The sequence below is a fragment of the Lonchura striata genome, chromosome 1 (genome assembly GCF_046129695.1).
Source record: "Lonchura striata isolate bLonStr1 chromosome 1, bLonStr1.mat, whole genome shotgun sequence".
Taxonomy (NCBI): domain Eukaryota; kingdom Metazoa; phylum Chordata; class Aves; order Passeriformes; family Estrildidae; genus Lonchura; species Lonchura striata.
Genome location: NC_134603.1, coordinates 107915248 through 107931502, shown reverse-complemented (window position 1 = coordinate 107931502; position 16255 = coordinate 107915248). Strand labels below are relative to the sequence as shown.

At 35.9% G+C, this 16255-nt stretch overlaps 1 protein-coding gene across 28 annotated transcripts in view; it reads left to right on the top strand.

Annotated features, from left to right (window-relative positions):
• The window catches only part of CLASP2 (cytoplasmic linker associated protein 2), a 140706-nt gene that overhangs the window by 120291 nt on the left and 4160 nt on the right, over positions 1 to 16255 (top strand). For all 28 annotated transcript variants that reach the window (XM_077786454.1, XM_077786455.1, XM_031503912.2 and 25 more), the window contains 9 exons: positions 2382 to 2525; positions 6199 to 6342; positions 6688 to 6794; positions 8136 to 8289; positions 9005 to 9233; positions 11500 to 11693; positions 12488 to 12616; positions 14286 to 14492; positions 15613 to 15729. In XM_077786454.1, coding sequence (XP_077642580.1) covers positions 2382 to 2525; positions 6199 to 6342; positions 6688 to 6794; positions 8136 to 8289; positions 9005 to 9233; positions 11500 to 11693; positions 12488 to 12616; positions 14286 to 14492; positions 15613 to 15729 — 1425 coding nt within the window. The remainder of the gene's footprint in view (positions 1 to 2381; positions 2526 to 6198; positions 6343 to 6687; positions 6795 to 8135; positions 8290 to 9004; positions 9234 to 11499; positions 11694 to 12487; positions 12617 to 14285; positions 14493 to 15612; positions 15730 to 16255) is intronic.

Genomic DNA, 16255 nt, shown 5'->3' with positions numbered 1-16255 from the left:
TTTTTGCAGGTACAAATCATAGTTTCCAAAGGATGGATATTGTTCTGAAATACGCTTCCAATCATCACTTCATTTTTCTTGGGTTTCATTTCTTCTCAGTCTCAGTGAGGACTTGATTTAAGCACTGTGACCAAAGTTCAAGTTTCTGAATCCTTCTTTACTTTGAAAATGCTGATTTCTTGACAAAGGTTTTTGCCACAGTTGATAGGAAGATTTCTTTTTTTACCCTGTCAGCATTAAAATTTCTGGATTAAAAAAATCCTAAGTAACACAGATTCGCAACAATTTATCTTTAGTGTATACTTTAGTCATTTGGTTATATGATAGCACAGGCAATCACTCCTAAGTGTTCTGTAAGTTAGAGACAGACACCTGGGATGTTGCAGTCTGAAAGTGATAGTATTGAACAACTTCATAGAGAGTGGTTTCAATTTAATATTAAATAATCATTGTAAGAATTCTGGAGATGTTTTCATTACAGTCTAGAAATTTTTCTCTCAGAAGGATTAAATGGATTGTTGAAAATGTTAGCCTTTTTATTTCTAAATTTCAACTCTATACGTAGTTACTGGAAATATTGGCAAAGATACTTCTAAAGTAGATTTTATGCTCTGACGGAGTTTTACCTCAATGTGGGGTTTTTAATCTGTAATAATACTGGCTTATTAAATCTGACCACAGAAACGTGTAGCCCTTCCAGATTTTTTTCTCTCAGAAACAATTAGTAAAAAATGCTTTTTTCAAAACAGCTTTCCAATTTAGCTTTGGGAATCCGTCTCACTGTGAAAAGCTCTCTTAGTAAGAGCTCTGCATTCATTTTCTGTTCATTGCTGTTCTGTCTGAGTGCCTCCATCTTTGCAGAAGTCTTTGCAAGTTCCTCAGGAAGCAGTTCAAACACTAAATCCTGCTTTCTCAAATACAGTACTTCAAAGTCTCTTCATTGAGAGAAATACCTCTGGGTGTTCCAAGTGTTACAGTCCTTAACAGCAACCTTTTTCAAGTCTTACATTAGGTTTATTTAAATCCTCAACAGTCAAATGTGGTGGTGTCACAATGGTTTCCCTATGTAATCTAGAAATATCAACTATTGTATTGAATTTGGAAAGCCATGTGGCCTAAGGTTTTTTGCCACAGAGATGTTCATGGCTTGTTTTTTTCCTTGGAAAATTGCTAGCACATACTGTGCATTTGTAGATACTGATCTGCATAAGATGAAAGCCTTCAGCTGCTGCTTGGTGTAACTTCAGAGAAGTTGAGCTTTAACAGCTGCTTTGAAAATGAAATATTCATTATTAATCCTTATTTGTGTGTGCCAGTGTATCTTGAGTTTTTAATCACTTGCAAGTTTCATGACCAAGAGAAATTTCTAAATGGCTTTGCTCAGAACAGTTTTGCTACAAGCCATGAGCAGCCAGAAATACACCAAGAACTCTTTCTCTCTGGTTATGATGGACATAGGTCTCTCTCCTGGCAGATATTTTTGGTTCACTATAATTACTAGTAGAAATAAAAGCAGCTAAACCTGATAGATGGCCTAAATAAATGTCCACAACTTTCACTGACAGATTGGGTGATAAATTTCTGAGGTAGTAGGAGTTGAGGAAGTAAATATTTTAAGACACAGACAGGCATAACCTTTGCCCAAAACTGTGCAGTGGTGCAGAATTGGAGAAAGCAGAGAGGTGCTGTAGTCTGGGATGTACAAAATAGGGATTCTGCATAAGGAGTAAAACAAGTTTGTGGAGTAAAAGAAAGATCAGATAAATGAGGGAGCTGAGGAGGTTTTCTGTCCTCCTGGTAAATCCATGTGTCTATCATCTGAATATATTCAAAGAAAGTGTGCATGTCACCTATCTTAAGTCTTTCCTAGAAATTCTATTCCATACATTTTTAGTATTTAGTGGGAAGATTCCTGTGGCTTATTTCCAGAGACTATGACTGCTCAACCTGACATTTTGTGAAACAAAATTAATGTTAACTACCTGGTAGGACCTAGTAAGAAGTGAACATTGGTTAATCATATGATGTTCATTTTTCATTTTAGCACTTGAAAAACTCTCTTAATAATTGTGAATGAATCTTTTCTTCATTTCTTTTTTTTTCAAATGTAAGCTTCTGCATATGCAATGATTTATGTCTTCTAGTTGCTATCAGTGAAATGTAAGCTTTCTATGACTATTTGAATGTCTGTGGAATAACTTTCTTATTCAAATGTTAAATCCATTTGTAGATTTATTGCAAAAAAATTCTATTAACGCTGAAAACATGTAGTTTTAACTGGGAAAAAAAACCCCTTTTTTTTTAGGGAATGAATACTCTGTGAGCTCAGTTGTTTTGCAGCCCACCATTTTTATTGTCCTCCTGACTCTTTCTCTTTGCAGGTCAAAGTTGCAATCCTGAAATACATAGAAACTCTTGCGCAACAGATGGATCCAGGAGATTTTGTAAATTCAAGTGAAACTAGGTTAGCAGTGTCTCGAATCATCACCTGGACCACAGAACCTAAAAGCTCAGATGTTAGGAAGGTATGTTTGCTAACATATCCTTAGAATTGCAAAGTATTTCGGGTAATTAAGAATATTTAAGTAAAAAATTTAAATTAACATCTTGAAACTCTCCATTATGGTTTTATTTTTATATATGTTAGTATGTTGAGATTCTGTTTCATAATTTATCATTCTCCATTGCAAGTACTATCTAGTACTAAAATCTCTTTAGTGACCATTTCTTCTAAGTTGTAATATTACTTCAGAGACCACCCCCTGTGATACTAAATAGCACATATGTAACAGGAGTGGTAAATTTGGTAGCAAACTCAGTCTAATCTCTGTTGGATTTTCTGGAGTCCTTTATTTTTAACAACAGGTAGGTAGATAGTTGTTGAATCTTGGACAAACAAAGTGCTTTGATAAAGTTATAGGCTTATTGTCATAGGCTTATTCTTGTAATGCTGCACTTCCAGTCCAAACCTTCGTTTTACACATAATGATGTGAAGCGAAAATTAACATTTGTGAGCTACAGCAGCAATACTAAATAACCGTAAGAAATTTACTAGTGCTGTCTTTGGAAAGGGTTTCTAAACAGTACTTCAATCTGTAGAAAGCAAAAAAGCTTTTAATTTTATTTGCAATTTGATGGAATAATTTTGTTGTTCTGATGGTTACAGGTCATGCAGTGGAGCTGCCATTTCTAGCATGTCAACACTTCAAAAATGTTTTACCTTTTGTGGTTCTTCAATGCAAGTGTCTGTGATACAGAGAGCTAACGCTTCTCTTTTTCTGTCTATTTCTGCAGTTTGAAAAGCTGCAACAATTAATTTGTTGAGATTTGTTTTGCTACTTGCAATTAAGTTTGAGTTTTGGCAGCTTCATCTTTTCTGGAAAGAGCAACTTCCTTTGTTTAGGAGGAATGTAGGAAAGAATAGTAGGAGCAATCTTACAAACTGTAATGTGAAGAAAACAAAAATAAAAATAACTTAGTAGACTTTTTGATAACTAGAATGTTTGCAATACATAATAGAAAACCACCAGAGTTTTTATATTGGAGGTAATGTTTTAGTCATTCACTTCTTGTATAACTTCACGAGTTGGAGAAAACAGTAATAGATTACATGCAATGGACTTTTCTTGCCTGGGTATTATGTTCTAGTAACATATAAAAAAATCATAAAACAGGAGGAGAATTGAAGCAGCATTGTCTTCTGAATCAGTGAAGTTTTAGTACTGAGACACGTGGCGAGCTGTCTTATCTGATGGTTTGTAACTCTAATAGGCATTTTTGTGTCAATAAGTAACTGAATCACGGAAAGAATTACCAGTGAGTTTAATCATCTTAAACACCTTAATTATGTAAGTTTTCAGGTTTTATTTTTTCTTTCCATAACACAATTCTTTGAGGCAACATACTGCAAGAATCCTTTAACTCTTGAAAATAAAGTTTTGCCAGTAAGAAGTCAAAAGAGTTATTCTGATAGTATAAAATGTTTAATTCTCTTAACAGTCTTCTCAACCTGCTATCACAGGCTTTCTAATTTCATTTAGTTTAATAAGCTTTATAGAACTTAGTGTAATTTCTTTAAATTAAAAGCCTTTTCTAAGTAATTTCTGTTTAATTCATGGGCTTGTTTTTTTCCTTAGCAAAAACACTTCCAGTGCTAAGTATTATGAAAAATCTTAGTTTATTAGTCTCATATTGGGCACTCCTAGTATAGTTCAGTGACATGGGACTTCTTTCTGGAAAGTAAAATTCTGTTTCAGAACTTCGATTTTTCTTCTAAAATTAGAATGCTTCTGGAAGGAGTTTGAATCTATTCTTAGAAATCTTCTAAGAAGAAAGCAAAACCAAAGAAATATTTCTAATCCTTTTTTCACTCTTTAAAGATGATCTCTGTGTGAGTGAATTTAAATCTCAGCAGAGACCTAATGCTGGGGAGAACAGAAACCTCTAAATAGTCTAAAATGCAGGGTTTCTTTGGCAAGGAAGAAAGAGAGAAAATAGATAATTACATTCAAAACCTTCTGCAAGTCAGTATCAATTTTGATACTATAGGCAGAGCTTCATTTTGGGCAGACTTGATGGTATCGGTTTCTATCCTGATACAATCCTGGACTGCCTATTGTGTTCTCTTAATAGCAGCTTAAGTAGAGACAGTATTAAGGAGCAGTGACTGGCTAACTAGACAGAAAAATGATGTGGTGATTCCCAAACCTGTGCTCAGCTGCTGAATTTGTCTTGGTTTTGGTTTGTGTATCAATTTTGATTAAAAGACTGACCATTAAAAATTACAAGGTCAAGAGAAACATCAGACAGATTGCAGACGACATTCAGGGTGATCATTTGAAGGAAAGGCTATCAAAGGGACAAGGAAATAAATGTTAAAGAAAACAACTAGTCACGAGTATGCAAAGATAATTGTGGCAAGCTGACATGCTGGGATTTTTGTTGTTTAACTTAATACTGAGATGTGTGCAGGTATGTGTGCTCATACCTTGGCTCTCCACTTTTAATTAAAAAATGCTACAGTTCATTGCTCTGGAAGCAAAAGGAGGGAAATAAATGTCTAAAATGATTTTCTAAACTACTTGCTTGGAGTGTATTGGTGGTTAAGCAATCTGCCTATCAATCTGTCTAGCATAAGACACTGGTTCTCTCCAGTGCATGGCAGGTCTTGATGGTGAGCTGTATAAATTGCACATAGTTGGTTAATCTTAAAACCACAGTCTTCTGCTACAAACAAGTAATTCTGGAGAACTTCCTCCAGCTGTCCCTTGCACTTGTTAGTTTAGTTACTATGTTGACAGTTTTGTTACACTATCCAATGAATCTTCATCAAACTGTACAAACATTACTTAATTCCTGTACTAGAGGGAATCCAACTGTTGTGTCATTTACTGTGTTGCTCCATCAGTAAAAAGCGCTGATTTTTTTATTTAAGTAAAAAAAACTACCCAGCGTACGTAAAACATGCTGTAGGATGAATGTGATGGTAAAGATTAATTGATTGAGAGTATGGGAGGTGACATCCAGTACAAACTACTCCACAGTTTTCATCTTCAGAATGTGTAGTCAACTAAATTTCATTGCCCATTACGTTTGCCTACCTTTTAGAAAGGTTAAAGGAAGCCGAGGCAAGGTTAACTAATTAGCTTGGCTGTAGGGTAAGTTATGAGGAGGAGCATCAAGTGCTGAGATCACTACTGTCTCATTCCACATTAGGGTATCTTGTTTGGTTGGGTTTGTTATAATTTCTACAGTGCTAACTATTCCTTTTTAGGCAAGTGTGTTGCCATCTGTAATTACTACTTGCAGAGCTCAGAAGAAAGGATCACATGCTTGCTCCTGCCTGAAGTGTTTCATTTCACTCTCTAAAATTTTTCAGCTTCCAAAACTCTGAAAGCCATTTTGCAAATTCTTTCCTTATTTTTTTTCTCAGTAAGGATGTGGGGCTAGGGGGTTTGAAAAGCATATTTCTGAAAGACTGCTCGTTACAATGATAGTTGTGTGCCTGAATTTATCAAAATCAGAACTTCCAGCTTGCCAGAAAATATGAATTGCTTTTGTTCACATCTGCTAACATCTTTATTCAAGTTTGATCAAGACTTAAGTGACATTTTGTGATTACCACTCATTATAGCATCTTTTGCTGATAAAATTACATCAAAAGTCTAATGTTTTCGGTTTGTGTTTTCTCCTTGTAGGCTGCACAGTCAGTGCTGATTTCCCTTTTTGAACTTAACACTCCAGAGTTTACAATGCTGCTGGGTGCTTTACCAAAAACATTTCAGGATGGAGCCACAAAGCTTCTTCATAATCATCTCCGGAATACAGGCAACAGTGGTCAGGTATCCACTTCTGTTACTCTTCTTTCTGAAGTTACTATGTAGAAGCCTACTTAGTAGCTCTCTATGGAATGTCTTTTTCCTCTGCAGTTAGTTTCTAAGTCCATGTCACTTCCAAGTGACTTCATAGGTTTGGATGTGCTTCTTAAGAGTAATTTATCTTGTACTTTATAATTTTAATGTTACACAGGATGAAAATTTCTAGTAATGGGTTGGACAATCCAGGAATTTAGTTGAAGCTCTTTAAATGTTTCTGGGCACCGGAAAAATAAATTTAATAATAAATATAAGTTAAAAGGGAAACTTTTAGTCCTGCTAGAGTATCTTTTCTCACCTCTTCTCCTCCAGGGATCGATGGGAAGCCCTTTAACAAGACCTACTCCGCGCTCCCCAGCAAGTTGGTCAAGTCCTCTCACTTCCCCAACCAATACATCACAGAACACTTTGTCACCAAGGTAATGTAGGCTGGTGGTGTTACAATTCCACATCTAATGCTTAAAACACATTGTCCAAAGATGTAACCCCAAGCATGGGCAAAATTTTGTACAAAATGACAGATGCTCAGAAATAATCCCTCTTGCTCCATAAAATCAAACTGCTCAGCCCCCCCCAGAAGGGTCTGACATGCTGGTCTGAGGTGGGAAAGTGCTGTCCATCTTGGAATGCAAATGGTTTAGCAAGAGAATAAACAAAAGTGTGCTTCTCTAACAAGTGTTAAAATATGTCGTCTGATGTCATAGTTTAACCCCAATTAACAACTAAGCATCATACAGCCACTCGGTATCCCCGTGGTGGTGGACAATAGGAATATAAAAGAGAAAACTGAGATAAAGACAATTAATTAAGTAGAGCAACAGCTGCATGTGCAAGAAACAGATGGTGAATTTGCTGCTTCTTATTGGGGGGGTCAGGTGTTCAGCTGTCCCCAGGAGAGCAGGGCCCCATCACTTGTAGCAGTGACCTAGGAACTCAAGTGCCATGACTCTAAATATCCCTTCCTTCCTCCTTCCCTCAGCAGTAGATGCTTAGATTGTGATGCCATATGGTGTGGAATATCCCTTTGGTCAGTGGGGTCAGCTGTCCCAGCTGTGTCCCCTTCCAGCTCCTTGTGTACCCCCAGGCCACTCGCTGCCAGAGCTGTGTGAGGAGCAGAATAGGCCTTGGCTCTGTAAGCACTGCTCAGCTGTTACTAGAACAGCCCTGTGTTAACAACCCCATTTCCAGCACAAATCCTACACATAGCCCCCCAGCCAGCTACTTTGAGGAAAGTTGAGTCAGTCCCAGCCAAAACCAACACACTGGTTCATCAAACCAGATTTAATATTGTGGAGACTAACAAAGTAGTAGTTTACAAATGTTTTTTTATGGTAATGATGTTATCAACAAAGTGGACTTCGTAATTTCGCTTTTACCAATCAACTTGCTGTTGAGTTTTATCAGTGCTCTGTCTTTAGGACTTTTTTCAGAATAAGAGGATGGTGTAAAAATTCCAGTTTCACATTCAGCAGAGTAAAACAGAGCAAAATTAGTTTTTCTTCAGGCAGATGCTGTTACCTAATGAAGCCTTTCCCTTATCTACTTTCAGCGCTTTCTGTGTCAGTGGTAGTAGACTTACTAAGGCATACCATAATACAATTTTGTTTTGTGAAGAGAAAATTTTCTTAATGTATTTCGAGAAAAGTAATAATTATAGTGATATTTCCTGAGTCTCTGTAGTTGATTGCTAATGTGATTTAAAAGTACAGATCACAAAATCAATCCATCTTATTTTCTATGTCCTTCTCCATGTCCCACAGTGCATTTGACTATGACACTGAAAACATGAATTCTGAAGATATTTACAGCTCTCTTCGTGGAGTCACTGAAGCCATTCAGAATTTCAGTTTTCGTAGTCAGGAAGATATGAATGAGCCTGTAAAACGAGATGCTAAAAAAGATGATGGTGATTCGGTGAGTGTTCAAACTCAGTCCATGTTGGTATCAGCAAAATAAGCTAGTGTCTGATTGATTACAGATAAGAAAGCATCTGTTTCAGGGGGTTTATATTCTTTTTAAATTGAACATTTCTCCTGAAGAGCTTTAGAAAAATGTTCCTAGTCTTGAACTGCATTTTGAAAACGTAAATGCTGATTTTACATAGCAATGGCTGTGTTTAACATATTAGCAGTTTAGAAATCAGTGATCTTGCAAAACAGCTAAAATTATTTTTTGAGAAGTTTGTATCCTAATACGTGTGTTTCTGAATGTTTTATTTTGTACACAGCCTATGGGCTGTTAAGATGTAGTATTTAAGACTCCTTCTTCTGTGGAACTTTGACTGTAAGATTTGTTGAACTTGCCACGTATATGCTTAAATACATTTTTAATTACTTTGCATCAGACTTGTAAGATAAAATACAACTATTTCTGGTTTAAGATTTTTTTTTTTTACAATATGCACTTTTCCTTTTTTTCTGGGTTTTTTTTGTTTTTTGTGGGGTTTTTCTGAAAAATGCAGTGTTTAGTAAACTAAGACTTCTTATTTGAAGGCTAGTTTGACAATTCCAAGTATTTTGAAATTTGTTTTTGCTTTGTAAATGAATTAGTGGTGTAGTTAATGGAAAGGTGTAAGAGCGTATTTCACATGTTCATTGGTGCATGTTGGGTGACACTTCCTCTCCTGCAGATTTGCAGTGCTTCAGGAATAGTGGACATGCGAGCAGGAAGTGGTGTGAGCGAAACAGGTCGGACAGCTCTGGATAACAAAACTTCATTACTCAACACAATGCCTCCCCACTCCTCACCACGCTCACGAGATTATAACCCATACAATTATTCTGATGGCATCAGCGCATTTAATAAATCTGCTTTGAAAGAAGCCATGTTTGATGATGATGCAGAGCAGTTTCCTGATGGTAAGATTACGATTACATTCTGTGCTAGAAGAAAAATGATGAGATTTTCTGTCTTGGAGTTCAGTTTCTGAGGTTATTTTTAGGAATATATGTATCACTTCTTTGAGAGGTTTTTACAAATGCTGTCTTTTGAATTAGTTTATTTGTTAATCATCTCTTTGAGTTACATTGTTGGATTACCTGGTATTTGTAGAGACTAAGGGTGAAAGTGAAGGAAATGCTGAACTTTGTTGTATACTTCTGGTAGCACATCCTGTATCAGTATTGCCAGTATAAATTTACTTATCAGATTATTTTATGATAGAAATTTGAAGCCTGGAGGGTGGAGAAAAGATTTACAGCAAGAAAGTAAAACTGGACCAAACAGGTTTGGGAATTAGGTGAAAGATTAAGTATTTTGTTTGTAATATATTTATATTTGAAACATGGCATTGGCATTTTCTATTGACTAAACATTATTTTTAAATGAAAGTAAACAAACCAGCTTTTTACCGGGAAGGTGGTTCATCTAGCCCATGTAAATGTAGGAACACGGCTTGCTGTTTTGTAGGCTTCCAGAGCTTATTTATGATATTTCTCCATATATATTTAGGTGATTTTTTTGTATCTCTGTGTTAAGAAGGTTCCAAAGTACTACTACTACCATTATTTTAATAGTCAGTGCTTCTCATAATCTGCTATTCACTTTTGTTCAGCTATAGATAAGTTTTTAATAAACACTTTCTTAATAACAAGGGACAAACCCTTCTGTCTGTTTTCCTTTTGTTATTCTGCAAAAGATGTATTATAGAAATCATTGAAAAACAAATATTTTTGACAAGGTGTTTTATTCACCTGTTCTATAAGTTGGCTTTAAGTTTGCATTAAATCAAAACTAAATCCAAGTATGGTGCATTTTTCTTTTTCTTACATAGTATGAAGAAGCATATAGTATAGCCAAATATTATCTTCTGAAGATGATGGAGGGAAAAGGACAGTTTTAGAAATTGTGTCATGTACATATTAATAATTAAATAGCTTTGCCATCCACATGAGGCAGCCAGGTTATATTTGAGATTCTGTATTAAGGGATCTTGTTTTACATGGGAGAAGCCTCCCACCTTCTGACAACTTATATTTGGATATTGCATTAAACCAGATGCAGTCTGTGCTGTACTAGCAGAACCCAGTTTTGTAACAACTCATGACTGGCTGGAGTGAGGCATCTCTATCCAGTATAAGTTTGTCCTGGTTGGAAGAGTAGTGCAATGTATTATTTAGGTCCACTCTTTAGTGGGTTTTGATAAAGTACTTGCTTTCTTTCCTGTGTTTTGTTTGCCCTTAGTATTTAGTTGTATCATGTACATTCTGTCATTTGTGTGTTACTTTTAGAATTTCCTCTTGAATTATTTACAAAAAGTCTGCAAGAGAAAAGATATACTTGGCAAAATACTTTGTGCCTACAACTCCTTTCATGCGAGTTACATGCTTTCCCCATAAACCTGAAGGGCTAGTTTCATATTAGTTATCCGTTTCTGGAAACTCCACAGAATTGCTGCTTGTTCCTGACACAAAATTGGTGTCAATGATGGAATAAAGATACTCAATTCATTCATTAAGACCATATTTAGGTTTCTTGACTGTTTGCAGATCACTCTGTTTGCAGTCCAGTGTTTACAAATACAGGTTATATTAATAATGTGTTTTTCCATTATCTTGGAATCCTCTCTAATCAAAACCAAAATCCAGAGCCATCTCTTAATGAATTTATTTGGAATCTATGGGACTAATAGTCCTGGTTTGCCTTTATTTCAGCTCTTTTGTACCGAGAGCTATTGTACTTCCCCCCCCCCATTTTTTTTAGCAACCTAGCTATTGTGGAATCATGGCTTACAGAAGTCTAAACAATACTAACAGAGAAAATAATTTTTTTTCATCTTGAATGGAAGGGTCATATGGGAAGGACCTTCTTTTATAGATAGATTTAAAAGGATACACAGTACTTAGTGGGTACAGTAGGCCTAAAAACTCCTGCAGTAGACTAGCCTGCAAGGAAGCTTTTGCTGTGTCATTGTAGGGGTTTGGGAGGGATTGTAAGCTTGCTCAGCAATGCTGGCTGCACTGAAAATGTAGTAGCCAAACTGAAATTCTTGCAGGCAGATGTGGGGGAAAAAACAAAAGCATACTAAAAAATGAGCATGTCACACTAGAAAATACCTTTAAGTTGTACGAAAGTCACTATTAATATTATTTGCAGTAACTGTGTTTGTGCATTCCCTTTTGACAGAGCCTCCCATGGACCATTCTGATCTAGTTGCAGAGCTACTGAAAGAATTATCAAACCATAATGAGAGAGTTGAAGAAAGAAAAGCTGCCCTGTATGAGCTCATGAAGTTAACTCAGGAAGAGTCTTTTGGTGTTTGGGATGAGCACTTCAAAACAATACTACTTCTGCTGCTTGAAACACTTGGAGATAAAGAGGTAAGTTCAGAAACATCCCCTTAAGAATGCGAACAAAGTACATGGCTTGCTTTCAGTACCTTTGACATTTGTATGAGTTGTAGAAAGGGCGCAAATTCCAGTTAGTGGTGGAAAACCAAAAAAATGTGGAAATACAAAAATGCCATGAAGTCCTATTCCTCTGATTCTGAAAAGAGCGTCAGTGATACTTAACTTCTCCAGGATTCCTATTTGTGGATTCTGACGACATGTTAGATTGAATGAAACATTTTTGCACTGAGATTCAAAGCTAATCTGTTCATAGCCCCTGAATAAATCTGGAAGATCAAAACATCATGTGTGGCAAAGCATTTAAAAATTTATTTCTAAAATACAGTAATGGTTGTTGTGAAGAGACTGAGTTCTATGTAATAGTTCTTTGTAAAGGTCATGTTTCTGAAATTACTGAGTATCAAAAAGTTACTATTACTTGTCTTTGATTTTTAAAATAATTGTATAAAGAAAAAGTAAAAAATGTATTTGCATGATGGTTTTATTAGCCCTTGTGTTTGCAACTTAACTTCTGGGTAGCATAGATAATTCAAAATAATCTAGTATAATGTGTGTATATGTCACCTGAATTTTCTGCAAAAACAGAGATTGAAGATATTTTTTTCCTACTTTTATTGTTAACACTAGATTGAGACTATATGTGTGCAAAGCATAATCAGATATTTTTTCCATTATTAAAGACTTTTCCATCACCTGAAAAAATGTTAAAAACATATGTCTGTTTGAAGATGCATAACTAATTTATTTTAATATTGAATCTTTAGCATGCAATTAGAGCTTTGGCACTGAAAGTTCTAAGAGAAATTCTAAGAAACCAGCCAGCAAGGTTTAAGAATTACGCAGAGCTCACAATCATGAAGACTTTAGAAGCACATAAGGATCCTCATAAGGAGGTCAGTAATCAGTTATTTTATTTGTTTAAGGTTCTGTTATTATAAAATTATTACAAACTGAAAGAGCTGTCCAGAAAATGTGAAATAATCAGTTCTTGCTGAGGAAGTATTTTTTTTTAATAATGAGCATATTATTATATGAATAAAAATATGTTATTAGTTAACATGAGTATGCAAGGAAAAAAAAAACCTGCAGTTCTAAAAGCTCTTGAATGGTTAATACCATCCCTAACAACAATTGCCTTGGGTGCCATCCCACAGGACCGTGTAACCAACAGTGTGACACCATGGCTCTTCAAGGAATAACTGAAAGGTGCCTTTTCTTTGTTTGGTATCTTAAGCCGAATATAAGTCTCCTAGAGATCTAAAACAAGCTTTTGGATTTCAGTGAGATTTATGGTTGAGAGATGAGACTAAACAAGACAAGGAATTGTCAACCCTTTCCTTTTTCCTTTCTGCTCCATTTGAGAGCATGGCTTTGGATGATGTTAAGGGAAAATGCACGGGAATATGTCAGTGGGGGAGGTGCTTGTGCCAGGAGTAGTGAGGGGATTCAGGAGAAGGTTAAATGTAACCTTGCTTAGAGTTATTTTTATGCCTGCATACACAATAAAGAACAATGCATGTAAATGTAGGAAACAAAGATGCAATAACTAACCCAATATTCAGGTTCTGACATCAGTGTCACTGATGCTGTGGAAGGAATCCATGTTTATTACTAAATGAGTACATCTTTCCCATGCAAGGACACTTTGTGGAATTTACTGTGGAGGTTTCAGGCTTTGAAGTTGACTGCAATTCCTCCCATCCCATAACTTTATCATGCATTTGATACTCACTTCTCTTTTCCCTGTGCTCTCTGGATTTGTTTAATGCACTGCATTTATTACAGTGTCATTTCCCCATTTTTCTTTCTCTATTCCTGTGCTTTTTTCCCCTCTCATCATTTCGTGTTTTGGGAGTGAGAGAGTAAAGGATAGAGAGAAATTTTTGAGGGTTTTTGTACATTACTGTGTACCACTCATTCTGTAGAGTGGCTCCCCTGTTAGATGGCAGATGCCACCACAGTACTAATGTGAAGATGTTAATTTTCTCTGTGGTGCCATTGTGTTTTGAGCATGTGTACATGTTGAAGCCCTACCTAATTATTCTTGTTCTGCATATTCTTCAGGTATAAAGTACTCTCTTCTCATAGATTCTTTCAAAATTATAGGGGGAGAAAAACAGCTTGATTGGCTTCTACAATTAGCAATCTAGGCATGTCATTAAACACACTTTTGAAATTAATGTGAAAGCATGTTTTATCAGTGATCTCTGACCTAATAAGCAATAACAAATGACAGTGCAAGAAATTACAGGTTTACAAAAGTGGTAATATTTCAATATGTAGCTGGAGGGATATGCAGAGTACAGAAATCTCAGATCCTGTTAAACAAGCAGGTTTGAAAAACTGATACATGTATTGCCAAGGTCATAGTAGCCACAGAATATAGGGAAGAATTGTGTTTTTAGGAAATAATTTCCAACAGCTGGACTCTTTACATATGTCTATAATATTACAGAGGTCTTGATAGAAAATTGTTATGCCCAGGACCATTACTGCCAGAAAGCAGACCACAGAGTAAGAGTCTTACATAAATCACTTTTCTGTGTCTTTTTCTTTCAATAGGTGGTGAGATCTGCTGAGGAAGCTGCTTCCATGCTGGCCACTTCCATTAGCCCGGATCAGTGCATCAAAGTTCTCTGTCCAATTATCCAAACTGCAGATTACCCCATTAATCTGGCTGCAATCAAAATGCAGACAAAAGTTATAGAAAGAGTATCTAAAGAAACCCTTACTCAGCTTTTACCAGAGATTGTGCCTGGTCTAATACAGGTAAGGAGAGAAGAAAGAAGAAACAAAACAGACTAATAAAAAGAAACTGTATACATACAAATTGCAGAGACTTTATGAAAATAGTACCACTTGGTTCTCATGAAGGATTTCACTTGTCTAATAGTTGATGGCTGTCTTTACCCAAAATACTTTCAATAGTGGGAACAATCTCTTTGATTAGCAGGGGGCTACATTATAACGCAGGACATCTCAGTAGGCTGTAAAGTCCTGGTTATCAGTAAGCTTGGTAGATACTTGCAGTTCTAAGATAGTTCTTTGTTGTTTATACCTTTTTCCAAGTTACATAACTTGATGAGAAACTGTCTGTGTTTTACTTGTGTATAATTGCAGTGTTGTATCAGCTGGGGCTTTTGGGAGGTAAGAGGAAAGAAGCAGTTTTATAAAGTTAAATAAAATGAAAATAATATCCAAGTTTTCTCTTCCTTTGTCTTTAAAACTGAAATATTTACCACTTTTTTATCATATCAAGAGCCAAAATACACTAATTTCTTCATAGATCAAGACTCTTTAGAGTTGGCAATTGCAGTCTGCAGATTTCTGTCTTTAATGAGTGTGATCCAGTCATACATCTGCAGGAAAATAGAGGCAGAGAAGGGGCCTCTGGGAAGGGAGTCTGAGTGAGACAGCCAAGGCATGGAGTGATAGAAAAATGGCAAAAAAACCAAAAATCATTGAAGAATGAGATGGGGGTTAACAAAAGTGTCTATAGCTGTTAATAGAGTTCTTCATTCAGAATCAGGAAGCTCTAAATTATGAATGGTCTTTTGCTTTAAGTAAATACCTGTATAATCTAGAAAAGTTCTCTCCTGTGCTCACCTATTGCATGGCAGCAGCTCTCTTTTCAGTGTAACTTATGAACAGGACTGTGTGGGTTTTAAATTTAACCCAGAAAATGATTATCAGTGGTTATTAATATGCAGCCGGCTTTTTAGCTGCATGCTCTGTATTTGTGTGTTTGTTTTTTTTGTTGGAATGCTTTGTTGGGCTACACTGGCATTAATTTACCATAGACTTCTATGTATTTATTACAGTAAATAGCTTTCTGGGGCTTTTAATCATTAACTGATAAGGTATTAAGGTTCATTTTATTGCTTTCTAGGGTTATGATAATTCAGAGAGCAGCGTTCGTAAGGCCTGTGTTTTCTGCCTTGTAGCCATTCATGCAGTAATTGGTGATGAACTAAAACCACATCTCAGTCAACTCACTGGCAGTAAAGTAAGTAGAAGATACTGTTTAAAGAAATCTTGGCTCATACCTGCATCTATGAGTTTGCATTTTGGTTGCCATTGCTAGAAAGTTTCAAATAAGTGTATGCTTGAAAGAGACTATCAGTTCTATTAATACAGCTTCGCTGTAAAATATTCAAAACTTAGAGTCCACAGGTCTTTTTTATGCAAGTGTGCAAACTTCTGCGTAAAGATAATTACTAAACTGTTTCTTACATAGTCATTTCTTTATATGCTGGTAGCAGTGATAATGGCTGTATTCAGCAGGATTTTCCTGTTAGTGTTTCTTGTTTTCATGCAAGTCCTGATTGAAAAACAAGGAACATAGTATGTCCATGTTATATACAGCAGTTTCATTTATTCTTCCTCCTTGTTATTTTGCTTTCACCAGTCTTTCCAGTACCTCTAATTTGAAATAATAAGAACCAGTCCTTTTTGTTTCAGGATATTCATTACTTCATTGACATCTTTTTCGTGCATTTTTTTGCATGTAAACAGCTATATGTTAAGTTGTG